This window comes from Lepidothrix coronata, unplaced genomic scaffold (genome assembly GCF_001604755.1).
Source record: "Lepidothrix coronata isolate B3197 unplaced genomic scaffold, Lepidothrix_coronata-1.0 Scaffold357, whole genome shotgun sequence".
Lineage (NCBI taxonomy): Eukaryota > Metazoa > Chordata > Aves > Passeriformes > Pipridae > Lepidothrix > Lepidothrix coronata.
Window position 1 is genome coordinate 9,415 of NW_016690537.1, and position 20,282 is coordinate 29,696.

A 20,282-nucleotide genomic window follows, 5' to 3' on the forward strand; every position below is an offset into this window, starting at 1 on the left:
AGGTAAAATTCCAGACCTTACCCAGGTAAAACCCCTGGCCTTACCCAGGTAAAATTCCAGACCTTACCCAGGCAAAACCCCTGAGCTCACCCAGGTAAAATTCCAGACCTTACCCAGGTAAAACCCCTGACCTCACCCAGGTAAAACATGTTTTCAGTCTCCCAGGTGAGCACCAACACGCTCAGCTTCTTTTTTATGAATCATTTCCCCCCTCAAAGTCTCTCTTTTGCCCCTTTTAGCCAAAGTTCTGACTCAAATTTACAGCATTTAAATCAAATTTAGCTTTGTTTCTCTTAACAAAATAACTTCCAGCTTCAGGTAGCCCATTCAGCTCGTTAAGGGCATCACCATTATTTTGTACCACGTCCTTTTATCCTCCAGATTAAAACCATTCCAAGGTTTTCACAGCACTGGAAGGGATGGATCGTGTGCCGTTACCTCGTACGGGTTTATTCTAAACCAAAAATAATTAAGGGGAAAAAACTCTAAGAGGTGAAAAACGAGATAAAACCAAAGAAATCCTTTTATAAAAGTCAGGAATAACGAGGAGGGACGTGTTTCCTACCACTCTCAGCGAGGGCAGCAGCCACTTCGTTGAGGGTGGAGTAGATGTTGCAGGCGGCCCATCGGCACTGGGCACCCAACGCTCCCAGAGTCTCCATCAGCACCTGGGAACCAAAAAACACCGGGAAGATCAACACGAGGAGCAACACACAGTTGGGGGGTTTGTTTGCTGTTCATGGGAAAGCTTCTGGGGGGGTCTCTGAAGTTGGTTTTAAGCTTCAAGGCCAGGCTGGACGGGGCTCGGAGCAACCTGGGACAGCGGGAGGTGTCACTGGACGGGCTTTAAGGTCCCTTCCCACCCAAACCATTCCATGGTTTTACGATTTTTGGGGGCCTCTGAAGCGGGTTTTAAGCTTCAAGGTCAGGTTGAACAAGGCTTTGAGCAACTTGGTCTAGAGGAAGGTGTCCCTGCCCATGGCAGGGGGTGGAACTGGATGGGCCTTAAGGCCCCTTCCAGCTCAAATCATTCCAGGATTCAGTGATTCTCTGGGACCCCTGAAGTTGGTTTTAAGCAGCATCAGGGTCGTTAGAAAGTTGCACAGAAAACAATTTTGCAGTTAATTTGCATTTGTGAAACAATTTTAAAAGGCTGACGTAAATAAGAACTTCAGAGTATATATTTTTTTATATATATATGTATGTGTAGCGATTTCACTCCGCAAAGTCCCAAATCCAGCCAGGAGTAACCACTCCTGAGGGGAATTCCCAGCTCCTCGTGCCCCCATTGACCCCCTGGGGGCTGTTGCAGGGGCTCAGCAGTGGCACAGCCCCGTGTGGGGTTTGGGGCCGGCCCTCACCGCGGTCTGGGCCGTGATGTGTGTGCAGCCCACGATCTTGGCCCCGGCCAGCGGCTTCTCCCCCTGAGCTCTCTTCCTCAGAGCCATCAGCGCGGGCATTTCTGCAGGGAGAAGGGAAAACAGGCCCATGAATGTGATGGAAAGAGGGATGAGGACAAGGACAAACAGCAGCACCACTTCTTGCCCCACTGTCTGGTGTTCCCATGAACTTGTACAGCTGGGGCAGCTTCCAAAGAGGCCAAAGCCTTGTGAGCAAGCCCAAATAAGTGAAAAGGACCCAATATCCCTCTGAATTTTCTCCCTGCTATCTCGGATGAAGCATCATCCCGTGTTCAAATTTCTACCTGCAAGTTCCCAAGTGAGGCTGGAGGAAAATCTGCTTCAGACTGAGGAGAACTTGGGACTTCCTGCCCTGCCCCTCTTTTCCCACGTCCCTCCAGTTTCCTAAACCCTTTGCTATGGACTTCCGGAGATAATCAAGCTCAAATTTATTTGATGGATTTCATCTTCTCTACCGACTTTAACAAAACATGTTGGACTGTAGAACAGCCCTTCAGGAGTTGTTTGGTTGCAGCTACTCGGCACAACCCCGAACTCCTCTCCCGTCCCACAACACCCCACCAAAGCTCTCCCATCTCTAACAGGCATCGGGAAATCACCGACACACCGAGCCTCAGAAGGGGATCTGGGGGAAGGAAGGACCCCAAAAGATGACCCAGGACGAGGTGGAGCTGGAGGGAGGTGCCCCATGTACCTTGCTCAGCGATCTCGATCTCCCGGCGCCCGAACTCGGCCTGTTTGATGTTCTTCACGCAGAAATCGCTGCTGCCTTTGGAATTCTTCTGCTGCTTGTCCCGGGGGGAGGTCTCATCGTCGGAGCTGTCCGTGTAGGAGGCAGCTGGAGGGGGGAGAGGAGGTCAGAAACAGGAGAAGACATTCCCTGGGGCCAAAGCACCCGTGGATGATCCTTGGCTGAGCGTGGCCATGGATGTGTTTCTCCATGTGCAGGTGCCACCTCCCTCCATCCTTGGCTGGGATCTGCCCTTCTCCCACAGGGACCATCTCCCCAGGCAGTTTTATCTGGGGTGAATTCCTCACTCTTATCTTCTCCAGCTTCAACACCACACCAGAGGTAATTAACAGTGCCCATGTCCTCCACGGGCTCATCTCCGTGGCCTTCTCCCATCTCTCTTCCCGAAATTCAAGCCTTTACAGCTCTAAGGGAGCCACCAAAAACACCCAGGACTGTTTGAAGTCCTTCCCAAGTTGTAATTTAAGGCAGCACAGACACAAGGCCCTATTCCATTCCAAACAGCATCCTGGTGAAGGCTGTGAGTTGATGATTATCCAGGTATGGTGGCATTCCCAGTCCTTGGATTTGCTCAGTTTGGATGCTCCTCAGTGAGGACCAGGAGCTGCTGCTTGGGAGGATCACAAGGAAACTCGTGAGGAAGAAACTCCTTCCTTGGGAGGATGACACAACACTGGCATGGACTGGCCCCAGAGGTGGTGGCTCTCCATCCCTGGGGGACTTCAGGAATGGGTTAGAGAGCCACGGATCACCTGATCCCACATGGATCATGGTTCCACGGAATCAGATTAAGCTGCTGGTTTAAGACCAGGTGTGGATGTGTCAAAAACTGTCTTCCTTTCCTATCAGTGCCCTCCAAACTCCTGGTTATGGAACTGCACTACAGCAGACATGTGGAGGTGCGTTGAAAAGCCCTTCATGGAATTAGAAATCCCCCTTTCCATTTATTTTGATTACTAAAATCACGTGTGCTTATATAAAATCACATCCATTTTCAGTTTGAGTCACGATGAATTAACCACTACTTCTGCTTCCACTTGGGATCAGCTGAGGAGATTATTTGTGCCATGTTTTCCCCTGGAATATGTCCCTACCGTGGGAAACCAAACCTCTTCCATCTTTTAGGACAGGCACCAGCAGTCAGAGCAACGTGATGAACCAGAAACCACTGCTCCTCTTCCCTTTCCAAAGGACCTTCCCAGGACCCAACTCAAAAGCCTCATTCCCTATTAAACTGCCTGGAAGTTTTACTCCAAGCCTTTACTCCCCAGATCACGTGGAACTTGTAAAATGAACCCGAGACCTGTCGTCCAACTCAGTGTTCCACAAGAGGATCTCCTTGCTTGGACAGCCTTATCCATGGCACCAAATGGTCTGTTCCAGAGGAGGATCTCTGTGGTGGAACAGCCCAATCCATGACATCACATTATCTGTTCCAGAGGAGGATCTCCATGGTGGAACAGCCTGATCCATGACATCATATTATCTGTTCCAGAGGAGGATCTCCGTGGTGGGACAGCCCAATCCATGACATCATATCACCTGTTCCAGAGGAGGGTCCCCATGGTGGAACAGCCCAATCCATGACATCATATTATCTGTTCCACAGGAGGATCTCTGTGCTGGAACAGCCCAATCCAAGACATATTGTCTATTCCAGAGGAGGATCTCCATGGTAGAACAGCCTGATCCAGAGAAGAATCTCTGTGGTGGAACAGCCCAATCCATGACATCACATTATCTGTTCCAGAGAAGAATCTCCGTGGTGGAACAGCCCAATCCATGACAGCCTGGGATGTTGGCCAGTGTCATGGATGGTTCCAAATGATGGACACCCCACACCCTGACGAGCCCTCTGTCCTCCCCAGCACCACAGGCACAGTTTCCAGGAGGGAACGCTCTACAACCCAAGGGAGTTGTTCTCCCCAGTGCTCAGGACAGATTCCCCATTTCTACCCCAGTCAGGAATTAGGCAGCAGGAAGGGTGAGGGGTTCTTACACTGTCATGGGGAGATGGTTGAACCCGTGGTCTCCACCACCCCCAGAGCTCCCAGGGAGTTTTCCAGGGGCATCCAGACCTCAAGTTGTGACTGATTCCAACAGCCTCTGTAGAGAACTTGGAGCGAAGGAAACCTCCCTCTGCCCAGAACGGCTCTGGTGGCATTTTCACCCCAAAAAAACCCCCCCAAACCAAGGAGTTAAACCCTCCACCCCACCCCGGCCGTGGGTTTGTCTTTCCTGCAGGACCCAACAAGGTGGTTCCTTTCCCTTCTGGCTCCTGTGAAGCACTTGGATGATGCCAAGGAAAAAGGCTTAGTGCGGTTCTGTCGGAGCACCAGGCTCCCCGAGACCCACACGGATCCTGAGCCGCTTACGGGGGGAATTAGGCATTGCTGGAATTCCTCTGGGAAGGCTCCATCCTCAGAGGGGTGTGAAAGGCAAGTCCAACCCTGCAAACCCCCCGCTGGAGCCCCGAATTCAGGGTGTTCACAACCCTGCAGGCCCAGGAGCCCGGATTAATAACAAAAGGGCACCTTATATAAAACCAAACTCTCGGACAGCAAGGACTCCAGAAGGGAGGATTAATTAGTTCAAGGAGGATTATTTCCTTGAAGACAGTTAATCTGGGCGGAGGTTTCTTTAAAACCAGCCATTTTTGGTTCTGGAGGCTGAAAGTAATTTTTTTTAACAAAAAAAAAAAAGCACCTTGCCTAGAGTGGCCAGATTTTCTTGTGCAGATTGTTCTTTACTGCTAAATACATATAATATATAAAAGTGTTTACAGAACTGTGGCAATTAAATGAATATCATTACTGTAATAGAACAGCATAATAATTTGTAACAGTCAGTTTTGCCTCTGCTTTTCTGTCAAACGAAAAACAAACACAGAAAGGAAAGGATTCCTGTCACCTGGAAATATCCAATTAGCTGATGGATAGGCAGCCTCCCAATTATCACCTCAACTCACCCAAAAGTGGATTAATGAAAACTCCCTGCCTGGGGTTGGCAATTCTGCAGAGCCGTGAAGCATTTTAATATAAATTATACTATTTGTATTATGTGTTTGTATCTCTGCCCAGACAGGCTGGGGACTCCAAATCCTTGGAAGTGTCCAAAGCCAGGTTGGACAGGGCTTGGAGCAACCTGGGATAGTGGGAGGTGTCCCTGCCATGGCAGGGGGTGGCACTGGGTGGGCTTTAAGGTCCCTTCCCACCCAAACCATTCCAGGATTTGTATATTATTTGCAGATGCATTGAACTCCATCCACGCGTGCCTTTTCCAACTCAGGATATTCCACGAATCCACGATTTCAAGTGGAACAACACGAAAGCAGCAGCAGGTCTCAGGCACTGTTATCCCATGGAAAAATGCTGGGGAGAAAAGGAGTGACTTGCACCCCTGTCCTAACCCAGAACAGCCCAGGTCAGAGCCTAAACTCAGCCAAGTTCAGCTTTGCTAATATTCCAGGTGAGGGTCCACTCAGAGCTGCTAAAACTGGCATCATTAAGGGCAAAAAAGGGGCAACCTGCCCCTGTCACAGCCCAAATAAAGACAAACCTTGCTGCTTCTCTATACAGCCTTCCCAAAGTTCTGCAGCAGCACGAGGATGAAGGCAGGGGCCTTGAATTCCAGCTATTCCTGTTCCAATCCCACCCACAGAAGGTGGACATGGTGTGTCACACACACTGCTGAGAGTCTGAGCATTCAAAGCTGGGCTCCTGTAAACCACCTGATCCCCCAAAACCTTTGCTGGAGCAGATAATGATCTGAATTTGGCAGAAAGGGAAAGGACAGTTTGTGAAATTGAGGTAAAATTTAAGTAAAATTGACCCAAACACCCCCTGGACTCCAGAGCAGAGCTCCCAGCTCGGTGCCCTTCCCTGGTTGGCAGCAGCAGATGTTGATAAAACACCCAAGTGTGTCCTGGGGCGAATAAATCGCTCCCAAACGGGGCAGAAAACAATTAATTTCCCCAGTGAGAAAAATCAGTCCCTTTAAATGAAGCGGAACAATCACAGAAAACTGGCGGCTCGTGGCAGATCCGGGAAAGAGACTTGGAATTCTAATTGGAAGAGGGGGATCAGCACCATTGGTTTTGTCATTCCTTGGACTTTACAGCAACTGTGACATTTTCACGTTCCACAGTGTCTCTGCTGGTTTGTCACAGAATCATGGAATGGTTTGGACTGGAAAGGAGCTTAAAGATCCTGTCGTTTCATCCCCCTGCCATGGGCAGGGACACCTCCCACCAGCCCAGGTTGCTCCAACCTGGCCTTGGACACTTCCAGGGATCCAGGGGCAGCCACAGCTTCTCTGGGAAAACTATCCCAGGGCCTGCCCACCCTCATTATTCCAGTTTTGATGGGCAGGAAGAGCAAGAACCCACAGCTGTTTGCACACCCATCCTTGCATCACTGCAACAGCACTGGCACTGCCCTAGAATTTTGGACCAGGATGCTGGAAAACTGCCTTCCCAGAAGGTCTCAGGGAAGAGTTGCTTGGTTTAGGGTCAGTTTTTCCCCCATGCCCATCACCTCCAAACCTTGAGACCTCCCTGCACTTCGTGGGTGTCCAGGGAAGGGAAGGGAGCTGGGGAAGGGTCTGGAGCAGCAGGAGGGGCTGAGGGAGCTGGGGGGGCTCATCCTGGAGCAAAGGAGGCTCAGGGGGGACCTTCTGGCTCTGCAAGTCCCTGCCAGGAGGGGGGAGCCGGGGGGGTCGGGTTCTGCTGCCAGGGAACAAGGGACAGGCCAAGGGGAAACGGCCTCAGGCTGGGCCAGGGGAGGGGCAGGTTGGATATTTGGGAAAATTCCTTCCTGGAAAGGGCTGTCCAGCCCTGGCACAGCTGCCCAGGGCAGGGGGGAGTCCCCATCCCTGGTGGGATTTCCAAGCCCTGTGGATGTGGCACTTGGAGACGTGGTTCAGTGGTGGCCTTGGCAGAGCTGGGAGATGTTTGGACTCGATGTCTCCGAGGGCTTTTCCAACCTAAGCAATTCTGTGACTCTTCCCCTCCATCATCACCTCTCTTCTCCTCATGCTTCTTCTTTTCCAGCCTTTTCCCATCCCAGAAGAACTTAACGGGTAGTTCAGACTGTGCTACTGTTCAGTCTGAGAAGGGGAACAACAAAGACCAAGATGTTCCAATGGGATTTATCCCTCCATCCTGCAGCCACCCTGGGAACTCAAGTCTTCCATCCTGGCTGCCAACCTCCCGCTTCCAGGAGGAGGGAAATTCAGTATTCCCACAAGCTCATTAATTGACCCTGCCGATGCTTTAGCAGGAGATGGTGACTGCAAGGAGCACTGGGGAATCCCCCAAAGGTATTCCAAGTTCTTCCAGCTGTGAACCAGGAGAGAACACGATGACCCAGGCCAGGCCAAGCAGAACAACAAGTTCTTCAAAAACAACAGTCACAAAACACTCCCTGGTGCTCAGGGATTGGATGGAGCTGTGGATTCCAAAGTGGGAACAGAGCCTGGGCTGATGCCTCCCTCTGGAAAGGACAGCATGGTCCTGTCCCCTCATCTCCAATATCCTCAGGATCAGGGAAATGAGTGGAGAAACACAAAGGAGGGTTTCCATGCAGGAGTTCAGGAGGAGCTCTGGCCACCAGCCAGGTCTGTGGCAGTGCCTCTGAGCCATCGGCCAGGAGTTGGATGTTGAGTTTCCAGAGGCTTTTACACTTAATTAAACCAGAGCTTTAAACCTCTCACCGGGTTGGATGAGGTTTGGAGCAACCTGGGATAGTGGAAGGTGTCCCTGGCTTGGAATGGGATGACCTTTCAGGTCCCTTCCATGCCAAACCATTCCATGTTTCCATGAAACTACCCAATATCTACCCAGGCTCTCCTCAAACCCGCTGTGACCTGCCAAATATCCCAAAAACACATCCAGAGAGTTTCACTGCTCAGACTCCAGCAAGAAAAACACCTTCAAAAGGGCCCTCAAAGGTCCTCACTGCTCTTTCAAAGACTCCAATCCCATGTGCAACAGGTAAATCCAAACCTACAGCGGGATCCACATGGATTTGTTCAAGAACAGGAAGGGAAGCATGAATAGAATGGAGAAACATTGTTTTGCTGAGCCTGGAAGGAAAAGGAAGGGGGAGAGAGGAGGGAAGGCAGCAGGAACTGCACATGAGGGCTATAAGGAGAGATGGGAAGCCTTAAGAGCATCAGAATGACTTGATTTTCCATCCAACCACACGCGAGGATGAGGAAAAAAAGCAACAACCCTCTTTCCACACCTCCCCTCCCCACAGTACCGACCCCCCAGCAGATCTGGGAGATCCCTGAGGGAAAGACAGGACAAAACCCCGGGGTGTGCAGAGGCTGGAGAGCTGCCCCCCTCACCTGAGCTGTAGCTGTCCGTGGAGGACTGCGAGATGGAGCGGGACAGGGAGCGGCGGCCGATCTTGGACGGGCGCTTGTTGAACTCCTGCTTTTGGTCGGCAAACTGGATCTGTGGGGAGAAACCAGGGAGCTGAGTCAGACCCGGAACACCCAGCAGGAGATTAACCCCAGGAACCCAGAGCCTCGAGCAGACACCGACACCGTCCCAGCTCCGGGCTGGACCACAGTTCCTGTTGTTTGATGGGGACAGGACACGTTAAATTCCCTGTTTGGTTTAATTCCAGACCCTCCAGCAGGGATTAGAGATGTCACTCCAACCCACCCCTTTGGAGAACACAAGTATTTAAGAATATTATATTAAGAGCACACAACTTCACCCGACAAATCAAGGAATTCGGGATAAGCCATTAAATCCAAGCAATTCTCCAGGCTGGAGAGCTGGATTTCTCAGGAATGTCCACAAGGAGCTGCAGCAATGGATTAACACCAATATTTGGTGGTGTTTTGCTCAGTGAAGAGTTAAAACCTGTTTCCATCTCTATCACCACCAAGGAATGAAGATTTCAGATTCCCCCAAGACCCTGAGCACAAGAGATAAATATTTAAGCCAGCCAGGCTGATCTGCTCCAAGCACACCAGGACAGAAGGGATAAGCAAATTTCCCATTTTTTAACAGGGAAATGACATTTAACCCTGGTATTCACAGAGGAATCGTTTTCTCTGGGCTTGGTTTTCCTCCAGCCTTTGGTTGACAAGAACAGCAAAGAGGAACAAGCAATCAGTATTCCTTTATTTCCTCAAATCCAGGATTTCCCACGAGCCAAATATCTGCTCTTTTAGGTGATTTCGGGGATTTTAGAGCAGAGACTCAGCCCTCCTGTGTCCTTGATGTGCACCTGGGGTTGGACCTGTCTTCACTCTTCCCTGCTCACATCAGCACCAACTCCACGGGGCTTCACGAGCATCACATACCTCAACATCCCTTTTAGTTCATGGAATCCTGGAATGGTTTGGGTTGGAAAAACCTTAAACCTCATCCAGTGCCACCCCTGCCATGGGCAGGGACACCTTCCACTGGCCCAGGTTGCTCCAACCTGGCCTTGGACACTTCCAGGGATCCAGGGGCAGCCACAGCTTCTCTGGGCAACCTGTGCCAGGGCCTCCCCACCCTCAGAGCCAGGAATTCCTTCCCAGTATTCCATCTAAACCCACCCTCTTCCAGTTTTCTCTGTATGTGGCTACTGGGCCATATTCAAACATACCCTAAAACTTAGAGTTTGAGGAGATATTTCCACTCCTGGCACTCATCCCTTCCTGAGCCAAGCCTTGATGCCCCCACTACATCCACGATTCCCGTTAAATCTCAGGGAAATTGGAATCACGACTTCCAGTCACTTGGACTTTGCTCCGAGCATGAACTGACTCGTTCTGGTGCAACGAGGGTCAAATATTTACATCTCCAAATTACTGAAACCCATTAACTTGGGCCTATTAATGAGCCCCTCAGGGTTTCCTGAGAAGTTCTGCAGTTGTTTCAAGGAGTCATTTCAGCAGAAGGAACTGGACCCTGTTCTGGGAATTCCAACTCGAGCTCAGTGGTTTAAGTGGCAGCACTTGAGCTGGGAGGAGAGGGGAGGGGAAGGAGCTGGGAGAGGATTTGCAGCAGCACCTGGGAGGTTTTTTCCCCTGCTAATCTTAAACCAACCAACAGAATGACATCGGATCAGGAAACACACACGGGAGGGGAAAAAACCAGGACAAACTCATGTTCCAGCCAGAGCCCCAAGGAGGATTAACACCCCGAGCCCGGCAGGACGGGGGCTGTGCACACACACACCTTTATGTGCCTTCTCTAAGAAGCTGCTGGCCTGAAATAACATCCTTTTTTTTTTTTTTTCTCCCCTTTTTATTCCATTAATTTAAAACAAATCCCCCCCCACGGCTGAGCAGCTCCATCAAAGCATCGGGTTGTCGGTGTGAAACGACGCTGGGATGGGCTGGGATTCCAACCAAGGGGGAATAATTTGTACTGGAATTAACATTTCCCTTCAAGGACACTCAATGTGACTGTTCCAGGCAATGCACCAATATTGGTAACCTGGAGCTCTCTGAGCCCTTCCACATCCAAAACCAAGTATGAGACTAAGTAAAGTCAGTCCTGAACCACACCAGGCAGAACCAGAACTAGGCTTTATAATAAGCCCTGCCCTCCACCCCCTTCAGGGTTTAAACCCTTTAAACTACCAGATGGGTTTAGTTTTACCTGAGCAAGGAACTGACCCCCCAAGAGGTTGAAGGAAGCTCCAGGAAAGGAAAATGTTGGGAAGGGGCCAGGCCAAGGCTCAGATCTGCTTTTACCTTGCGTCGACCAACATCCTTTGAGCAACAGGGGGAGCGGGCAAGAAGGGCTGCTGGAATTCCATAGAACCATGGAATGGCTTGGGTTGGAAGGGATATTAAAGATCATCTCGTTCCAGCCCCCTGCCATGGGCAGGGACATCTTCCACTAGACCAGGCTGCTCTAATCCCAAGCAATCCCATGAGGCAAGACAGCACAATGCGCCGGGGACGGGGGACATCCAAGATGGGGATGGATGAGAACAGTGATTTGGTTCCAGCCTGAGCTCATCCAGCTCACACCAAAACACCCCTGAAGGCAACAGCCACCCCTGCACAGGCTGGAGCTCCAAGGAGAAGCTCTGAAGCCTCTGAGAGCTGCAGCTCCTTGGATTTAGGAGCCCAACCTGCTCCCAAGGCGCCGCTGCTTTCAACTTCCAGCAGGAAAAACCAATTCAAGCTGGAAAACCTCCCTGCCAGATGTGCAAGGCCAATGACTCCTAAGATCAGGTGTGTGCTCACCACATTTCAAATGAGCCAGGTCTCACTTCCACCCGGGGTTCCTGCCACAAAACTGTGCTCCTTCACCCAGAAAAACCACTCTCGTCATCCAAGGTTTTCCTGGAGAATCTCCCTGCTCTCAACCCCATCTCCTCCTCCATCGCAGTGCTCCGAGGAACAACCCCAGAGACGTGTTTGGCTCAACTCCATCACTGAAACCTGCTCCCAAGAGAAAATGGAAAGAAATTCTCCGGAGATCGGGATTTTCCCTGAGCAGTCGGCTCCAGAAATGAACGACCGGGGTGTGTGTGTGGGGGGGGGAACAGCAAGGAAAGGAGGAGGAAAAGAGAGGAAAAACCACGAATAGAAAAACGCAGTTCTGGTGCTGAAGAGTGCCCTCACCTGGGCTTTGATCCCCGAGTCCCCGTTGACATTGTACTTCTTCTTGTTGGGCATGGCAGTGTCCCCGCCGGCCCCGCGCTCCGCGTCCCTCCGGAGCCGGGAATGCCCCCCATTTATACCTCCCCATCCCGCTCCGGTGTCAGCTGCGGGGTGGAGGCACAGGGAGAGGGAGGGAGGGAGGGAGGAGAGGAGGGAAAGGGGGAACCGCTGGCATTTTCAGACTCCCTCTTTTTTTTTTTTTTTTCCCTTTGGCAGGGAAGGACCCCGAGACTTAATGAGGCGTCCCGGCAAACAAGCCCCGCTTGTGTTCCGCGGGGAATTACAGCGGTTCCCGACCTCCAGACAGTTGGCGGCCGGTTTGAACGTGGCCTGGCTTGTGTGTGCATAACAATGCCTTATTTATGTAACCAGTACAGTTCCCTGCTCGCTATAATTAACTTGCTAATTAAGCTCTTTTAACTCGGGTTCTCCCCCCCCTCCGTTTTCTCCCCCCCCCCCTTCCAATGTCAGATGGTTTCGTTAATGGAGCCTCATTAGAAGAAAATTAACTAATGAGCAACTAAAACAAGGCAGGCATTTGGTACGTGGCAAAGTGGTTTTTAATTGTGTGGGTCCTCGCTCTGCCCCCCACGGCTGCAAGTGCACAGTTTGTCCTTGGAAGGGTCCACACTCCCACTCCACACTCCCACTCCCATCCCACTGTTCCCGCACCAGACCTTTCCTTTTAGGATCATGGAATGGGTTGGGTTGGAAGGGACCTTAAAGCCCGTCCAGTGCCACCCCTGCCATGGGCAGGGACACCTTCCACTGGCCCAGGTTGCTCCAACCTGGCCTTGGACACTTCCAGGGATCCAGGGGCAGCCACAGCTTCTCTGGGCAACCTGGGCCAGGGCCTCCCTACCCTCCTTTTTCCCATTATTTCTTCCTTATATCTGGTCTCTTCTACCTTGCAGGTTCCTACTGCAGCAGGAAAAGGGCAGTGGATGGAGCAGACCCGCTGCAGGACAATTCCTTTAACTGAGTGGCTGGAGTTGTTATCCAGAGATTTTTGTCCCTGGCAAGGTACCAAGGACAACCCCCATAAAGAACCTCAACATCCTGCCCAGAGGAGCTGTGGCTGCCCCTGGATCCCTGGAAGTATCCAAGGCCAGGTTGGAGCAACCTGGGATAGCGGGAGGTGTCCCTGCCCGTGGCAGGGGGTGGCACTGGATGGGCTTTAAGGCCCCTTCCCACCCAAACCATTCCATGATCTGCTTCCAAAGGAGAGGGAGCTGGGAAGCACTGGGGCATCATGGATTGACCTCAACACCACTTCTGACTGACTGGGACACCAAAGCTCCCCCAGCTCCATTTAGGATCCCAAACACCTGATTTACAGCTGATTTACCACTGACCTGACCTAATCTTGCTCCTCAACAACTGCCACACTTGTCCAGAGGATGGTTCACCCTTGCCAAGGAAAACTGATTCCAAGCGGCTCCTCCAAAGAGTTCCTGCAGAGCAGGACATGCCATGATGGCATTTTCCACCTCCCTGGCAAATTTCAAGGAATCTACTAAAAGGATAAGAATTCCCAGGCTCTATGAAAGCAACACCTGCTTTGTGGGGGGAAATCCCCTCCCAGAATTCCTTAGTTATAGAATAACTGAAAAACAGAAATATGGAATATTTCCAGTGTGGAAGCGTCAGGGAATCTGAAGCTGGGATCAGCACCACCTGCTTCAACTGACACTCAGGTCAATGTCGTGTTGTCAAGGCAAATTTTTAATTTGGACCATTATTGGCGACCCTTTTCCTGCAAAATCCCACGGGAGACACTTCAGTAAATTGGTTAAAAGCCCTTCAAGGGGGTACAAAGCCCATCTTGATGGTGCCACCAAAGCCCAACTACTTTCCCAGTAGGTTGTCCCATCAAAACACTGAAATCAAAAGGCTTTTCCTGGACACAAAAAAAAAAAAAAGAAAAAAGTGCCTTTTTTTCAGTTGAGATCGAGACACTAAAATTAAGAACCTCTATCTCTAAAAATAAATAAATATTCTCTAAAAAATAAAAGTTCTTTCCTTCACCTCCACTCAGGAATCTTCTGCAATTCCTGTGTCAGTCTGGGCCAACCAAATAAAACCAGGGAGAAACGTGTTCAAACCCAGTAAATTGTTTTTGTAGTCAGAGCGTTTTAAATTGATTCTTAGCCATGGATATTTGGGTTTTTTAAGGAAACAAGGGAGAAAACAAGAGTTTTCTGTGGGATTAAGGGGGCACAACCTCTCCAGCTTCCAAATCCACCTGAAATAAACTTGGGAAAGAAAGAGCAGGTTATGGAGCGAGTTAAAATCCACCTACTCATGGATGAAACAGCAGGAGGAGAAGGTGATCTCCAAGAACTGCCACTGCTTGGCCATAAACTTCCTGGGAACTCTTTTCCTAGTGGGAAAAACATCTCATCTATTGATGATGCCGAGAAATAAAATGAATTTACTCTTTTTTTCAAATAAAGGAGGGTAAAGGCTGGAGGAGAAATGATTTCCCAGCTGCGTGTCCAGAGCTGAGGGGACCCACAGGAACATCCCGGTGTCCCACCGGAGCCCAGGGATGGCAGCTCCCAGCCCAACCCTCCTCCTGCTGCCCTCTCATCCCTATTCATGGAGGGAAAGGTGGTTTGCTCCAGAGCTGCTGCCAAGCAGATACTTCATCTCCTGCTCCCTTGTCCCTGGGAAACTGGAGAGGGGTTGGCAGAGCCCGGCTCCCTTCCCCGGGCTCAGCGGTGCCAAACCCTCTCCGTGCTGGGAAGGAGCTGCATCCCTCAGCTCCAACAGCTTCTGCTTGCCCAGTCCACCTCCCAGACCTCATCACTCCAAGGGAAGGGCTGTCCAAAGCCACTCATTCCCTGGTTTCACAGGGAGTTAATGTGGAATCCTGACGGCGCTGCTCACCGAGCCAAAGCTTCCGCCGGAGCTCCAAGTGTTTCAGATTCCAAGTTCTCCAGGGAAAAGGTCACACAGAGACCAACTCCAGGATTAACACACACCTTTAACCCTTTGGCATCTTCCCTTTGGGAATATGCAGGTTAGAGGTGGTTTTACCTGCAGGGCTTGGGACAGAAAGAACAGGAACGAGGAGCCACCCACCTGGGCCAGAGGGATTTCCAGGAGTGTTGGGAAGTCAAATCACTGATTCCTGGAGGCACCACACCAGGGCTGGATCATGGAGTGATGGAATGGTTTGGAAGGAGCCTTAAAGATCATCCAGTTCCACCCCCTGCCATGGGCAGGGACACATTCCACTGTCCCAGGTTGTCCCAAGCCCTGTCCAACACTTGGACACTTCCAAGGATGGCACACCTTGGCATTCCCTGACAGAGCCACCTCCATGGTAACAAACAGCAGCACTTAAATCCAAGGCATGGCAAGAGCATGGGGCCATCCCTGCTGCTGGAATTGGTGGGAGCAAGGAGGAGAAATCCTTAAAAAAAAAAAGAAACCAGCAAATACCTAAAGCAGGAAATTCCACTGGGGACAAAGGAAGGACAAGGAAGAGAGAAACCTCCTCCTTCAGCTGTGGAGCAGATCCCTCAATCCATCCCAGCTCTGTGGGGCACAGCCCCACAGCAAGAACTATTCCCACACTACCTCAACTTGCAATGATGGCTCAGGTGTGTTTTATACCGGAAAAAATGTGGGATCTCAGCAGCTGGAGATGGGAAACACCTGCTGAGTCATCACCAGCCTGGGCAGCACCTGCAGCACTCCCAGATCCCATCCTCAGCCAGCATCCCATGGGATCTCACAGCTCCTTCCCACCACACTACCCAGCAGCACAAGCTTCCCTAAAACACCTGGGGTTTTTTTGGGAAAAAGGAAAAGGCCACAGCAAAATGAACACCTCTGCTGTTCACTGTCTAACGATTATTAGACTGTGCAATTAGAGCTCATTAAACCATCCCCCCAATGACACACCCTGAAACCTTCCCCAGACACAAAGCCAAAAGGTGTTCCTGCCCCACAAGCTGCAGAATTCCCAGAAGCTTTGAAAATTCGGAATTTCCCCTCCTTTGGAGCCTCCAGTGGGATGAGGGGTGAGGAATTCCTGGCCCACGAGCGCACACGGGAGCCCTTCCCTGACTGCTGTGGGGACAGAGGAGGGCTGGGTTGGATACCAGGGAAAATTCCTGCCTGGAAAGGGCTGCCCAGCCCTGGCAAGGGGCAGGGGTGGAGCCCCCATTCCTGGAGGGATTTCCAAGCCCTGTGGACGTGGCCCTTGGGGACACGGGTCAGTGCTGGGGAAGGGTTGGACTCCACGGGCCCGGAGGGCTTTTCCAACCCAAATGATCCCGTGATTCCACGACTCAATCCCAGCTCGGATGCAGCTCTGCAAACCCAGAGCTGACCCGCTGCAGATCCCAGGCCTCCCGACCATCAGAGTTCCAGAATGTGGGAAAACTCCCATTTTAACCTGCTGCTTTTCCAAGGAGCTGTGCAAAGGCGGCACCGCCGCTCCCTGACAACGCATTTTCCAATATTTAATTACCAGAGGTGAACTGGGGCAAAGGAAGGACCTTGGCAAGAACATTAAGACCTAAAAGGCTCGTTGAAATAATGACCTTAAAGATAATGAGCATTTTAAGGCCCGGGCCTAATTATTTCTTGAACTGTGGCCGTTCACTCCCACACTGACCCCAGAAAGCACATAAAATGCAAATCAGGCAAGTTAAAAATCCTGATTAAAAACATCCCTGGAGGACATAACCCTGGGCCCTCTGGAGACGGATTTGGTGCCACAGCAGCTTTAACCATCCATAAAATCATAAAACTGCACTGGAAAAGGCAATTACTGAGGCCATGAGGAAAAAAAAAAACCCAGTCTATTTAAATAAAGTTTTTGTCATTTGGTTCTGATCCCAGAGGCACTAAATCCATAATGGAGAAAATGAGAGAGGGGGATGGATCTGTAGGGGGAGGTTTGTTGCTTGGTTTTAAGGAGAACTCCACACCTTTGCAGGTAAAAATCCACATCTGAAACAGCAAATGAATTGCAGAAGTTTGTCACTGATAACCCTTAAAGTGCCAAATTAATTCCCCATATAAATACGATAAATTATATCATATAAATATATATCATATAAATATGATATAATTTATATATAACATATATTAGTATATAAAATATATTATATAATTATATAATATTATATAATGTGATATCATTTCGGGGAAGGCTGAAAGAATCATTCTCTATTAAAAATGAGTGAGGAGCAGGACAATAAACTGGAATTTTACGACAATAAAATCCACAAATCTTAAGAAAGGGATAGTGGGATACAAAAAGTTGGATATTAAAGGGGAATAATGACATTTGAACCCAATGCATGGACGTTATTTGTAGATAAATATCAAATCCCCTCGTAGCAGCACCAGATTTCCAACTTTTTATTACCATAATCCACGTATTTTTAGAAGAACTACCAGGAGGGACGACTCCCAGACCAGAAGCCGGAGATGTGAGCGGGAATCTGGGAAGAGACAACGAACATTGACCTGGAATTTCAGTCCTTCTGGAGCACCAGGAGCGTTTCTGGACCCCGCGACACCGACAGACCCCCGGGGGACACACGGAGCCAACCCGGCACAAAACCTCCTGTCCCCGAGCACCGCCGGGTTTTGGGGGCAATGTCATTGGATCTCCAGCTGCTTTGGGAATTCTTTCCACCAGAGAAGCAGGGAAGAGTGTATTTTAGTGCCTGCTGCCGTGGACTCTAAACCCCTGACCCACCACGGTGCCCCGAGGGGCAGCTCCGAGTTTTAGAGGTTTCGTGGCAGCAGAACCTGAGCTGATGATCCAAACCGAAGCGGCTGCCGGTGGAATTCCAAGTCTCCCAGGACACAGTGGGGTTTCTCCCACTCCTCTTCCCCACTGGTTCCAAAATTATCACAAAAATTAATTGTTAACAGATCTGCAGGATGGGGTGACTTGGGACCAGCCCCCCATCATTCGGCCATTTGCAATGAGCTCGTTAATCTCCGACTTTAACGACCCTCATTCCAGCTAAACCCAACATGGAGACCTAAAGCTCCCTCCAGGAATGGAGCCCCCTCCATGGCTGGGTGCTGGTTGGAATGGGAAGGTCAGTAACTCACCATCCACTCGGGCAGGTGGAAAGCGGAGGCGCCGGCGCCGCTGTCCCACATCTCCCGAGGTGAATCCCTCAGGCTCCCATCTAGGGATGCAGTGGGATGCAGAGGGATGCACCAGCCAAGCCCCCCCCCAGGCTGCTCAGTGGGGCTTCAGGGGCAGATCTTCTCCCAGCCGAGGTCTCCGTGACGATCCAGCCTCGTCAGCCGAGCCTTGGAGGGCAGCTCGGTCCCTCATTCCCACCAAAATCCCGCTCCGGGGAAGTGCTCAGATCCAGCCCATTTTCACAGCTGGGATTTCCCACCGAGCTCAGCTCTGCTCAACACCTGAGCCAAGGGCAGGCTCCCCGTGGTGTGGAGGAGACGCCCACCCATCGCCTGCTGATGCGCTGATATCCCGACGGATCCCAGAGATATCCCTGGATTTAGACCCGGAGGTCTCCTGCAACGAGGGTTGTACCTGGCACCGTCCCAAGGTCCCGCTGCCTCAATCCGAACCGCACGTGGACACCTCGAGAGCCGAAGGACGCTCAGCTCCAGGTGGATCCCGAACTTCCCAATCCCGTGGCCGAGCGCGGAACGAGCTGGATGTGTAAGAACGCCCGGCATTCCAGCCCGATCCCGGGGAAAAGCCGGGATGGAGCGGCCGGCGGGGCTGCAGCTCCCTCTGCTGAGCACACTCGGGAGGCGAAGAGCACACAAGGGAAGATTTTGGAGACACAGCGATTGCCCAAGGGATCTCCTGCCCCTGCAAGGGCAGCATTCCACACCCGGCAGCTCCACAACATCCCGGACCGGGACACGAACCAAATCCTGCTCTTTGCAGCGCTGGACGCTCGAGCTGAGGTTTCAACTCCACCGAAACTCTCAAAATTCCACCCTCGGGAATTAACGAGCAGCTTTCTGAGCCCACTTTGGAATTCCATCAGCATTTCCAGCCACGGAGCAACTGGGGTGAAGGCCAGTGGGGGGCTGGCAGCATTCCCTGCTGTTCCCCCTTGGGAATCCCCCTGCTCTGGGGGAAAGGCTGGCACCTGGTTATATTTTGGGGGGATATTTTCCTGCTGTTGGTAAGTTCACCCTTCCAGACTGAAAGGAGCTTCTGGTCAGTGCTGCCTTCAGACCATCCCATTCCCAGCTCCAGACCGTCCCATTCCCAGCTCCAGACCACCCCATTCCCAGCTCCAAGCGATCTTGAGCTTAATTTGTGCCAGGGAAGAATCAGCTGTATGGGTTTTGCACAGAACACATATTCCCATGGAGCCAGCAAAGGGTTTTCCAGAGCGCTCACATTCCTGTCCCGGCACAGAACGTGGAATCATGGAATCACTATGGCTGGAAAATCCCTGACATTGAGTCCTTCCCATGGGCTGCAGTTTTTCAGGAACTGCTCCAGCGTGGGTCCCATTTTTCCATGGGGTCACTCCTTCAGGAATTGCCTGGTCCAGTGAGGGTCCCTTTTTTCCATGGGGTCACTCCTTCAAAAATTGCCTGGTCCAGTGAGGGTCTCTTTTTTCCAAGAGGTAACTCTTCAGGAATTGCCTGGTCCAGTGAGGGTCTCTTTTTTCCAAGGGGTAACTCTTCAGGAATTGCCTGGTCCAGTGAGGGTCTCTTTTTTTCTAAGGGGTAACTCTTCAGGAATTGCCTGGTCCAGCGAGGGTCCCTTTTTTCCACAGGGTCACTCCTTCAGGAACAGATTTGCTCCAGGGTGGGTCCCTTCCATGGGGTCGGTCCTTCAGGAAGTTTTAGCTCAGAATGAGGAAATAAGGAAAGAATGAGGAAACAAGGACTTGTTTTCTCCCTCCTTAACGTGATCCCTTCATGTCAGAGGTGAAGACACAGTGAAAACACAGGGGAACAAAACCTTCCTGGTGCTCCCCAATATTCAGTTGCCTGTGGATGATGGTTTCCAACATCCTTGACTCAAATAATGTTTATCACTAAAAAATAAATGTGTTTCAGAGCAAAGAACGGTTCAAACCTCAGTAAATATAAAGTTTTCGGTAACCAAAGGCTGAGCAGGACTAAAGTCCTGACTGGAGAGCCAGAATTAGCAATTGCTGTTGGAATACTCAAAAAACCACGGATTGCCCTTCCTGCTGAAAAGTTGGGCACGATTCCCTGACAGAAGGACGGGAACGAGCCAGCCCTCAAAGCCGGAATGTTGGAAGAACAGGGAAACGGGATGAATTCGAGCTGAGAGGCTGCAAGAGCTCCGCGCAGGCACGAGGGGGAGCGAGAGCCTGCGGGAAAATCCCAGCGTTTAAGCCCTGATCCATTGGAGAAATCCCTGGAACCCCGGGGGCAGTTCTGGACCCTTCGGACAAGAGAGACACGGAGGGGCTGGAGCGTGTGCAGGGAAGGGAAGGGAGCTGGGAAGGGTCTGGAGCAGC

At 51.1% G+C, this 20,282-nt stretch overlaps 1 protein-coding gene across 1 annotated transcript in view; it reads right to left on the reverse strand.

Moving 5' to 3' along the window:
* LOC108509369 (adenosylhomocysteinase 3-like) overlaps positions 1-20,282 on the reverse strand; it is a 74,660-nt gene that overhangs the window by 8,965 nt on the left and 45,413 nt on the right. Inside the window, exons 2-5 of the mRNA XM_017838770.1 lie at positions 8,524-8,632; positions 2,116-2,259; positions 1,362-1,462; positions 555-668 (exon numbers count right to left, since the gene is read on the reverse strand). Coding sequence (XP_017694259.1) covers positions 555-668; positions 1,362-1,462; positions 2,116-2,259; positions 8,524-8,632 — 468 coding nt within the window. The remainder of the gene's footprint in view (positions 1-554; positions 669-1,361; positions 1,463-2,115; positions 2,260-8,523; positions 8,633-20,282) is intronic.